Source organism: Hylobates moloch, unplaced genomic scaffold (genome assembly GCF_009828535.3).
Source record: "Hylobates moloch isolate HMO894 unplaced genomic scaffold, HMol_V3 SCAFFOLD_7, whole genome shotgun sequence".
Classification (NCBI taxonomy): Eukaryota; Metazoa; Chordata; class Mammalia; order Primates; family Hylobatidae; genus Hylobates; species Hylobates moloch.
The window spans coordinates 83,734,514-83,746,541 of NW_026652282.1; the positions used below are offsets into that span (position 1 = coordinate 83,734,514).

The 12,028-nt window shown below is 42.1% G+C and overlaps 1 protein-coding gene across 1 annotated transcript in view; it reads right to left on the bottom strand.

Moving 5' to 3' along the window:
- XKRX (XK related X-linked) overlaps window positions 1-10,813 on the bottom strand; it is a 19,181-nt gene extending 8,368 nt beyond the window's left edge. The window contains exons 1-2 of the mRNA XM_032756404.2: window positions 10,389-10,813; window positions 5,243-5,511 (exon numbers count right to left, since the gene is read on the bottom strand). Coding sequence (XP_032612295.1) covers window positions 5,243-5,511; window positions 10,389-10,762 — 643 coding nt within the window. The 5' untranslated portion in view covers window positions 10,763-10,813. The remainder of the gene's footprint in view (window positions 1-5,242; window positions 5,512-10,388) is intronic.
- Window positions 10,814-12,028: the final 1,215 nt, after the last annotated feature.

The window sequence follows — 12,028 nt, forward strand, 5'->3', positions numbered from 1 at the left end:
AGAAAGAAAAGAAAGAAAAAGAAAAGGAAAAAGAAAGAAAAAGAGAGAGAGAAAGAAAAGAAAGAGAAAGAAAGAAGAAAGAAAGAAAGAAAGAAAGAAAGAAAGAAAGAAAGAAAGAAAGAAAGAAAGAAAGAAAGAAAGAAAGAAAGAAAGAAATCCTTGGTTCAGGTGTATGGGAACTTTTGGAAGTCACTGAATATCTATGTACCTCAGTTCTCAATTCACTGAGATACTCAAGAGTTGCTTATATTTGTCATCAGCAATGTCAATTCATTACCCCCATATGTTAGGAATCTCTGAGTTTGCAGCAGAGTGGTTCAAAAATTTCAAAACCGTGTTGCCTCACCCATGACATCCATGGAACCATATGTTAGAGTAGTGGCCCTAAAGAGCCAGGATGCTTCCTAACCTACCTAAGCCTCAACTATAGATGACACAGGTGGCCCTTTCCTTTTCTTCCTTTATGTCAAAGGATGCTGATTACTAAGAAAAATCCAGTGCTCTCAAGAGACGTGGAAGGGCTGAGGAATACTCATCCAAAAGAAAAGCTGGAGCTTTCTGTTCCTATTAAAACACTTGATCTAGGGAAAAGGTGGCCATAGAGATGTCAACTTAATCTTTTACTTTTCATGGAAGAAAAGTTAAGATTTTCCCCATGTAAACCCAAAAGGAAGCACAGCTCTGAGTTCTTCAGTTTTAAGCAGAGTGTTGGAATCTCAGAGACTGGAATTGGAGACTCTCGAAGTGGTGACTCTTGTCTTTCTCAATCATTCTCAGTCCCATCCTCAAGAGCCGACGCACCTTATGTAACTGGGAATGTGAGAGCATACATCCAGCTGTGTGGCGATGCTTTCCCTTACATTAGAACTCATTTATTGATTAGTAGTGTAACAGAGGGAAAAAAACCTGATGCTTCCAATAAATGTCAAAACATTTTCAATCTGTGTCCCTACAAATAGACTCATGCCATAAGAGAACAAAATACACAGGCTCTGGAGGCAAACACCCTGAATTCCAATCCAATCTTTGCTTACGGGACCTTGGGGGAATATACTTAAACTCTCAGTGCATCTGTTTCTTCGTCTGTAAAATGAGAATAATAATTATCTCATAGGGTTGTGGTAAAGATTAAATAAATATTTACATGTAAAGGGCTTAGAGAAATGCCTAGAACCTAGTAAATTCTTTTAGCTGTGTTCTTCTTTATTCTTCTTCCTTCTTCCCTTCTTTCTTGTCCTTTGTCTCCTCCTCCCCCTCCTCCTCTTTCTTCCTATTCTTTGTCATCTTCATCATCCCCCTATTTCCGAAAGTATGGTAGGTGGGTTTACTTTACCTGGATACTATCCTGGTACTTTGAAAATGAGGACATTTTAAAACTGATAGAACATCTGAAAGTAAGCCTTATAAAAATGTAAGACTCATAGCAAGAAAACCATACAACTTTACTGAAGAAAACTACACAATTTTACTGAGATACATTTTTAAATATTTAATAAAATGGAGAGAATAAATCTCAATATGAAATCCATCAATCCTATAAAGATGTAAATTCTCCCAAAATAACCTAAGTAATTTGATGCAAATCTCAATCAGAATCTCAATGAAATGTTTTATTTTGCTGTTATTATTTTGCTTTGTTTTTTGTAGGATGAATTAAAAAATTATCTTGAAAATTAATCTACTTAAAAGATTGGGGAAAATTGTTCTACCAGATGAGAGATGTGATAGGCCTTTGTAAGAAAGGCACAAAATCTAAAAGCAATAAAGAATTTGAATACATAAAAATGTAATATTTCAGAATGCCAGAAGATACTACAAAGTGTATTGTGGATATTAAATATATCACACACATATTACATGTATGACATGTATATACATATTTAAAACGTGTGTATGTACAAGCAAAAAATTATACAAATATATGCATACATACTCATTCACAGGAGAGAAAGGATTAATAACAAGAATAAGTAAATAGCTCCTAAAAATTAATATGAAAAAGACAACCCACTAGAAAAAGCGAGTAAAATATATAAACAAGCAATTCACAGAACACACAATGACCAAACACAAAAAGATGCTCAGCTTCATTCATAACCAAAGAAAGCCAATTATTTTAAAAGCCAATTATTTTATAATTATACAAATAAAGAATATTGAGTTTAAGATATGAAGAAACAGAAACAGGCACATTTGTATACTGTTGGTGAGAGTATAAATTCATATATCTTTTTGGGAGAGTTATTTGGCAATATCAATAAAATTTTAAACATACATATCCTTCCACTCAGCAATGCTACTGCTATAAATTTATCCTACAAGGTCTCATTCATGTACACAGGCATTTATAAAGATGTTTACTGTGGCATAATTTGCAATTAGAAAACAACTTTTTTGTGAAAAATTAAAATTTGTGAGGCTGACATAGGGCTCCTGCTGCCCCTCTTCCTTCCACAGTGTGAGGTCCTTAATCATGGCCTCCAAACATCTGCAGAAGTAAAGCATCATGGGAACTTAACTAAAGCTGTCCTGAGAAGGGAGGTTGTAATGAGGGGAAAAAATAACTTGGGGAGGTTGTGCTACGTTTTCTTTTTCTTTTTTGAGACAATCAATAGAATCCTATCAATAGAAAATTAGGAGAATAAAAATAGTCTAATTCATATAAAGGAAATCTATATTATATGTTTATTATTGTTATACATGTATATATAAATAACTTGAGAAAAGACATACTGGCATACTGTACTTTTGAAAAAGACTTTGTTGACAGAAATGTTTCATACAGTCCATTTTGGGGCAAAAACATGTACAATATATATTGTATGTATGTTTATGTTTACATAGTAAAAATAAGTCCAGAAGGATATATACTGGATGATTAACAGAGGTTATCTTTGGGGAGTGAGATTACGTTTCCTATTTTATATCTATTCTGTATGGTTTTTAATTTTTACTATAATTATGTCTGACTTTTGTAATTAAAAAATGATAAAGACCAAAACTAGTAATGCATGACCACGAAAAAAATTTTCAAACCATACAGAAGAATTTAAAAAAGTAAGACTGCTGACTTTTCATTCCCACTCTGCAGAGGTAGTTTCTTGCATAGTTTCCAGAAATTTTCTGTGCAAATACAATTACTTATATATCAGTTTGCGCATGTATTACTTTTGTTATTTATTTATGTATTTATTTATTTATTTATTTATTTATGAGATGGGAGTCTCCCTCTGTCGCCCAGGCTGGAGTGCAGTGGTGTAGTCTCGGCTCACTGCAACCTCCGCCTCCCAGGTTCAAGCAATTCTCCTGCTTCAGCCTCCCAAATAGCTGGGATTACAGGCACCCACCACCACGCCTGGCTGAATTTTTTTTTTTTTTTTTTGAGACAGAGTCTCGCTCTGTTGCCCAGGCTGGAGTGCAACAGTGAGATCTCGGCTCCCAGGTTCAAGTGATTCTCATGCATCAGCCTCCCAAGTAGCTGGGATTATAAGCATCCACCACCATGCCCAGCTAATTTTTGTATTTTTAGTAGAGACAGGGTTTCACCAGGCCAGGCTGGTCTCAACCTCCTGACCTCAGGTGATCTACCTGCCTCGGCTTCCCAAAGTGCTGGGATTACAGGCATCAGCCACCATGCCCACCCTTGATTTTTTGTGTATTTTTAGTAGAGACGGGGTTTCACCATGTTGGCCAGGCTGGTTTTGAACTCCCAACTTCAAGTGATCCGCCTGCCTTGGCCTCCCAAAGTGCTAGGATTACAGGCGTGAGCCACCATGCCCAGCCGTAATGTACACCTATTTTTATTAGATGATTTAAAGGAAGAGCATCATCATTTCCAAAGAGTTTTCTCCTCAAACTACTATGTATATATGTGAAAAGCTTCAAGACCAATAGAACTTCAAGAACAATTCTTAGTGGGGAAAAAAGACAAAAGAGGGCAAATTTTCTCCTTACCTTATTTGAGACATGGGACTTTGCCAAACAGGGTTAGAACCTAATAGGAAATGGTCCAAACCTGTACCCACACCTATACCAGCGCCTGCCCAAGCAGATGAAGCAAATCTCAGGCTGTTAAAATTCATTAACAACAATTTATCTCAACTTTGAAAACACTGACTCACATTTCATCCTCTGCTAGAGGTCTTACTCATTTCAGGATCCCTCTTTTATAAGTGGGCAATTAGGTCAGTGATTGCTTTGTAACTTCCTCCAAAGATCACAGTGAAGGTCAGAACTTGGTCCAGGCCTGACTCTCATTAGTATTAACCCCACGCCTTTTTTTTTTGGGCGGGGGCGGGGGGACAGAGTCTTGCTCTGTCGCCCAGGCTGGAGTGCAGTGGCGCGATCTCGGCTCACTGCAAGCTCCGCCTCCCAGGTTCACGCCATTCTCCTGCCTCAGCCTCCCGAGTAGCTGGGACTACAGGTGCCTGCCACCACGCCCGGCTAATTTTTTTTGTATTTTTAGTAGAGACGGGTTTTCACCATGTTAGCCAGGATGGTCTCGATCTCCTGACCTTGTGATCCGCCCGCCTCGGCCTCCCGAAGTGCTGGGATTACAGGCTTGAGCCACCGTGCCCAGCCCACGCTCCTTTTCTTTCTCTCCACTGGCATTAGCAGAAATGATTAAATCATTGGTTCCCAAATGTGGCTGATCAAAATCAACTGGGGCACCTTTTAGAAATACATATTAAGATTGATTCAAGTCTGGGGAGTGAATGTAATTTCAAAAAGAAGCTCATCACATGATTCTGATGATCAGTACTATTTGGGAACCTCTTATTAAAGACTGCCATCCTTAAACAAACAAAACAACAGCATAATTTAAACATTTTGGGCAAGGGAGAATATCCTACTGACTGCTGGTATTACTAGCTTCTTCTGGGCCCAGAGGAGGTTTACCTGTGACATTTTTAGTCTAAACAGCTTACCTGTTTAAGAAATCTGGCAGGCTTGAGATGTCTGACTCCACAAGTTCTTTAACTATCTCCCAGTGCTGTCCAATAGAACTTTCTGTGATGATGGAAATGTTTATACCTGTGCCATCCAATACAGTAGTTGCTAGCAACACACGGCTGCTGAGAACTTGAAATGTAGCTAGTATTAATGAGCAAGTTTTTAATTTTATTTAATTTTAAGTTAAATAGCCACATGAAGCTAGTGGCCAGTATACTAGACAGCTTGGGTCTAGACTTCTAAGACCCTTGATTTAACTGGAGCCCTCCCCTCTCCTGACCCCACTCACCTCTACCCAGGGGGACCTCTGCAGAGATCAGGCTCACATAGAGCTGATAGGTCAGCTGGGGCACTGAGCCCAGGAAGGCTTGGATCTGTGACATACGTTTGTAGGCATTGCGGTGCATAGCCAGGGTCCGGATGGAGTGGCCCACCTCCCATTCTATCAGCACCTCTTCGCCATCTATTAGCATCTTCTTTCGGGTGAGGCTGACATAGGGCTCCTCCTGCTCCTCTTTCTTCCACAGTGTGAGGTACTTAATCATGGCCTCCAAACATCTGCAGAAGTAAAGCATCATGCAAACTTAACTAAAGCTGTCCTGGGAAGGGAGGTTGTAATGAGGGAAAAAAATAACTTGGGGAGGTTGGGCTACTTTATTTTATTTTTGAGACAAGGTCTTACTCCGTCACCCTGGCTGGAGTGCAGTGGCACAATCATAATTCATTGCAGCCTTGACCTCCTAGGCTCAAATGATCCTCCCACCTCAGCCTTCTGAGTAGCTAGGACTACAGGCGCATGCCACCATGCCAGCTATTTTTAATTTGTGTAGAGAGGAGATCTAGACATGTTGCCCAGACTGGTCTCAAACTCCTGGGCTCAAGCAATCCTACTGCCTTGACCCAAAGTGCTGGGATCCTAAAGTGCTGGGATCACACGTGTGAGACACCATGGCCAGCCTGCACTACTTTTTGTCTTTTTCTCTCTTCTGTTCTGATCATTTCTCATAAGTCAAAGGGTGGATCATGCCTTCTACAAGTCACATGGATCTAAATCCTTTTTTGTTCAGTCATCGACTGACCTAAGAACACCATTTCAGAAGTACTTGTTTGAGGACTTGAGGAATTGTTTTGTCTTTTTAAGAATAGGCCTGTGGCAGGTAGAAAAGTGCCTTGAACACAAAGGTATTAAGTCAATACTGTTTTCCTAGCAAAATAATGAAGGTTCCAAAAGGCCCTGTTTTCTTACCTCAAATTCGTGAGGTAAAGCATTCCTCACTCAAAGCATTCAGCTCCATAACCAAAGTTTTAGATTCTGCTTTTTCTTTTTCTTTCTTTCTTTTTTTGAGACAGAGTCTTGCTCTGTCACCCAGGCTGGAGTGCAGTGGCGCGATCTTGACTCACTGTAAACTCCGCCTCCCAGGTTCAAGTGATTCTCCTGCCTCAGCCTCCTGAGTAGCTGGGATTACAGGCATGTGCCACCACGTCCAGCTAAGTTTTTTTTTTTTTTTTTTAGTAGAGATGGGTTTTCACCATGTTGGCCAGGCTGGTCTTGAACTCCTGACCTCAGGTGATACACCCGCCTCAGCCTCCCAAAGTGCTGAGATTATAGGCGTGAGCCACCGTGCCTGGCCAGATTCTGCTTTTTCAAGAAAGGGCTCACAACCATATCTCAGCCAAAAAGTCTTGGGACAGATCAGAGAAAAAAAATTCTCTCATATACACAGGAAGCCATGAAAGCAACAAAAGTACCTAAAAGACGACAACTCAAACCTGAATGAACTACATACCTAGGCCCTCGAAAGATCACTGTAATAGTTCCTTTTTGTGCCTCTTGACCTGTTCGTGGACAAAAGCCTTTTAAACTGGATTCTTTCTTTACAAAGAGAAAAACATCCTTATGAAAGCCTATCATCCTTGGAATAAGGGTAAGATGACATTTCCTGCTATGCCCCTCCCACCTCCCCCATACAAATCAGAAATCTGTAGCAGTTCTGATGTGGTAAGTGGAAGAGAAGCAACTAGAACATCTTGTTCTGGAACACCTGAGTTACCACTTCCCCACTCACCTTGAATGAATAAAAACGGTGGACTACTTATGACTAGTAAGAACATTTCTAGTGGACATTAAGACATCTTGCCCAAGAGACTGAGGTCAAGGGTTGTATTTATCTTGTTTACAGCTCTTATCACTTAGTAGGTATTTGAGAAATATTTGCTGAGTAAATGAAAGAATAAGAAGGAAGAAAATAATACAGGGTAAGCAATTATGGGAGGAGAGGATAATAATAACAGCAATGAAATTTAACAGAAAAGTAGACCAAAGACAAGCCCAGAGGTTGATATGCTCTCTAGCCTTTAGCTCCTGATAGGAAAATTTGGAACATATGCTGGCTGCCAGTCTCCATAGATCACCCTAAGACTGATGCATGTGTACCACTCTGAAGCATGTAGTTTGAAATTTTCACCTTCTAGGGACAAACTCTAAGACCTGGGAAAGAAAAAGATGCAAAGAAAGAACAGAGAAGAAAAAGCAACACTTTTTTCCTATTCTTGTTCTGCATAAGCGCATTTTCAAGGAAAAATTTTAGATTTTAACCCCAACCCATCAGTACTATTGCTAAATTGGAGAACAGTATTGGAGAAGGTGGTGGCATGAAATGTTCCGTTTACATTTACATAAATGTTCCGTTTCTATTCTCAGGGCTATTTTCTGGTTTAAGTAAGAGTGTTTGCCCATTTATAAGCTTCAGTAAATTAGAGTACATTTTCATTTCAGAAGTATGCTTGCATTTCATGTAAGGCACCCAGACTCTACAAGCACCTTCATGTGCCTGATAACACTAATCAAGTTCCTACCTAACAAGTAATTGGCCTTGAAAATAAGCGAATCCAGAGTATAATTTATGAGTTTTTAATTATCTTTTCTCTGCTGTGGGCTTAGCTGCCTGAGGTTATAAATGCTTCCCAATCATTTCTAGTGGAAGCTAAACAACAAAAATGAAAAACAGTACTCAACACTCCACACAGAGGGTTCACAAAGCAAACAAAGGAAGTCAAAAAGAGGGAAGGGTGCAGCTGGGTACTTTCTGAAATTTGTATCTTGAGAGTTTTCGATTGGTTAACTCAATATATTGTATTTGAAAAGGGAGGGACGAATGGTTTATTTGCTCCTCTAGTGACAACTTTAAATTTCTTGGTTTCAAGGTCAAGATGAGGTCTTCCTTTTACAGCTTAACTTCAAAGATTTAGAGCCGTAAAGGACCTTTAGATCACCCAGTCCAAAGATGCATATAGGCCAGCTGAGTTATATCTGACTAATAGATATGTTTTGGTCCATCCTGTGTTGTTGTTGTTGTTGTTTTAGTCAGCTGTGAAATTTTAAAATCATGACATTTCATATAAAAATCTTGTCTTTGGAGCATCTCCTGAAAAGTTAGTGGATCTGGCAATACTGGGTCTGAATTCCAACATGGAAACAATGGGCCAGGGCTCTAGAGGGGCTACCTCCTTCAGGCAGGTCATGAAGATTTCAGATTACCATGGTACTCACTACTCCTCAGTATTTCTCTGAGACTTTGTTTTCATTTATCGTCTCACACAAGGCTACTGTTTTTTCTTATACTAGGCCTGCTTTATTCATTTATGATACCTGCCTGGTCCCTGCAAGTGTTTGAGTTTGAGACCCACGATTTAGACTAACCCATATGCTTTACAGATGAGGGAACTCTATATGCCTTCCTGTGAAGGCATCTTCAGAGATTTTACCAAGAACACACAACCAGTCAATGACAGAGGGAAGACTAGACTCCAAATATCCTGAATTTCAGGCCACTGTTTCTGTTGATATCCCATATTCTCTCTGATAGCGCCTAATTGATTCCTCCTTACTTAAAAATCTATTGATAAAATTTTTTTCTGGCTTTATTGAGGTATAAGTGACAAATAAAAATTATACATACGTACAGATATGAAATTTTATAAAGGAGTGAGTTCCATCCTTAATCAGTTTCACAGACTGTTTTTAGTTGTCTAATGATGAGGCATCTTCCCATTGCAACACTCTGACCCATATTCCTCGGCTGACTGCAGTTGTCTGCCTCTCTTGCAATCAAGACAAACTTGGTCCATTCCTTACTCCTGAACTCAAAAGTTTTGCAACATCTCTCTACCTTGAAAACCCCATAGCATCCAGATGAGACTGTTGACACAGGTGCCTATCTCCCTAGGATTAAGTGCATTCTTTCCACTTCAAGGCAATCTGAATGGAAATACTTGATACTACTAAATTGTGCTACTGCATCCACATAGAGAGATGAACTGTCTTCCTTTGCCCCCCTCCCAACTTCGTATCTTTATTGCAGAAATATACAAAGAGATAAACAGGAAACTGATAAACTGACAGAGAACTGAACTATATTGGGTTGGGGTACCAGATTACCACAGATGGTTTAAAATATTTTTCAGATGTCAAATTACTCTGGAAAATTTGAAAATGGCAGTAGCACCAGCCCAAGCAGCTCAGGGTAAAGAAACTTTTATCCAATTTACAAAGCATCCAAAAGGTAGAGTCAAAATTACACACTCAGACCAGGCGCGGTGGCTCACTTTGGGAGGCTGAGGCAGGAAGATCACTTGAGCCCAGTCTACATAACGAGATCCCGCCTCTACAAATTTTTTTTCTTTTTTTGAGATGGAGTCTCACTCTATCGCCCAGGCTGGAGTGCAGTGGCACCGATCTTGGCTCACTGCAACCTCCACCTTCCGGGTTCAAGTGATTCTCCTGCCTCTGCCACCAGAGTAGCTGGGATTACAGGCCACCACACCCAGCTGATTTTTAGTAGAGACGGGGGTTTCACCATGTTGGCCAGCTGGTCTTGAACTCCTAATCTCAGGTGATCCACCCGCCTCGGCCTCCCAAAGTGCTGGGATTACAGGCATGAGCCACCACACCCGGCCTACAAATTTTTTTTTTAATTAACCAGGCATGGTGACACATGCCTTTGGTCCCAGCCACTTGGGGGCTGAGGTGGGAGGTTCGCTTGATCCCAGGAGATCAAGGCTGCAGTGAGCCATGATCACACCACTGCACTGTAGCCTGGGAGGCAGAGCAAGACCTTGTCTTAGAAAAAAAAAATTTTTTTAATAAAATTACACACTCTGCAGCTATGGCCTTCATGCACAGGGTGTTCCCATTCTAGTTTACACACCCCAAAAAGCATCGTTGTTTTGGAACACAGGTACATACCACATGTTCATCATGGTGGCATTTAAGATTTCAGGTAAGTTTTTTGAATGGTAGACAGGGAAACCGAGAGTGGGAGGAAATGAGAGAATTGATTAGAGCCATAGTATCCATCTTGTAAATCTTTCATCTTTCTCTGCCCAAGTCTGGGGTGGGGTTGGGGGGGTAAGGAAAAGATTTAAAAGTTGCTCACCTGATAACAGGTCCCAAGAGGATTAGATGCATAAATAATGATAGTGGTTTATCTTTGGCTAGATCTCTGTGGACAAAAATGAGGGTCAACTGGACCATAATGGATGAAAACATAAAGAAAGAAAAGGTGTATGTCATCCAGTAAGTTTCACTATTTTTTCGATAGATTCTAACCATGTACAAAGCAGATGCAGCCTCCCCACAGTACAAAAAGGTGGAGAAAAGGATGCTAAATGGAAAAGTAAATCGGGGGTTGGCTCCACGGATGACATCTTCCTCCAGAGATGAAACTGGATCCACATTTGGCTCCTCAGGAATTTCATAAACTCTGTCCATTGTCGAGGTTCTTTCTGAATGTTGTGGTCTGGTGCTCATAGCACCCTCCCACCCATCCTCAAGAGAACCCTATAGCCGCTGCAGTCCAAGTATAGGTGAGGAGAGCTCTGTCAAGTCCAGTTTGGGAACAGATTCACTAGTTAGAGCAAGAAACCGCTCTCTTCTAGATTCAGATTCGACTTGGAGTCTGGGATGGAAAGCCCACTTTGAACTTGACTCTTGATTGGCCCAGGATTCCAATCGTCAACATACTTGCTGTGAAACTTGAACAAGACAAAAGCAAGCATCCCAGCGCCCCATCCAGAGTCCAACTCCAGGGACGTGAAGAGTCATGAGAACAGCGGCTTCCGTGGCTGCTCCTTTCGCAGCCCCTCAGGCAGGGAGTAGCCAATCTGTCGGGTGCACCGACACTCAGCAGCTCCTTACAGAGTCCTGACCAGTGTGTCCTCTCAAGTCAGCGGAAAGCTGAGCCAGGGCAGAAGAGGGGGCGCAGAAGAGGGGGGGCAGAAGAGGGGATTCAGTTCAGTGCCTAGGTATCCTAGCTATTGCTAGGCTGTAGCTATCAGCTCGCCCGCTCACCTGCGCGCTCTCAGGACCTTCGCTGAGTCCGGGGTTCTCAGGATAGCTCCTCGGATTCCCCCAAGCCCCGCCCCCAAACCGCCTGGCCCGGGACTGGAGTATTGTCACCACCCTGTCTCCGAATGCAGTGTTGAGGGAGAGAAGCAGAGCGCGCTCGCTCTACAGGATCAAGAAAAGGCTAGAGGGGCTGCTTCTCCTCGGAGAAACTTTGCTAGTGAGAGGCACGAGGTGCGGGGCGCCAACCTGGCTGAACGGATGTCGCCAAACTCTTGGACGCCGTCTGCTGTCAGGGTCCTGCCTGGTCTGCGATTCCAGCTGCGAGAGGTCGGCAGCTTCAAAAACTAAGGCACCGGGACGGCGGGGGCGGGCGAGATGGGCGGGACGGCTGGGACCAAACAAAACCAGCCGGAGAGTTCCCGGGCAGGCGGCCAGCCGAGGGATGCTCGTTGTGGAGTGGTGGGACAAAAAGGGGCTTGGGCCGCTCTTCAGAAGCACTTCTGACCACGACCTCGAGACCCAGGCAGGAGCCACAGCTTTACTCTTCCCTAAGAGCAGCAGGTGCCCACTTCTACCCCGCCCTCCCTAACTAGTTAAGTGACTTGCTCCAACACTCACTCTACCCACGCGGTTAGGCAGGTGTGTCTCCCTCGGCCGCAGGGTTGAACCTCCCTAGGTCCTATTGCCCTCCAGATAATATCATGAGGGGGGAACCTGGGAGGAATTGGG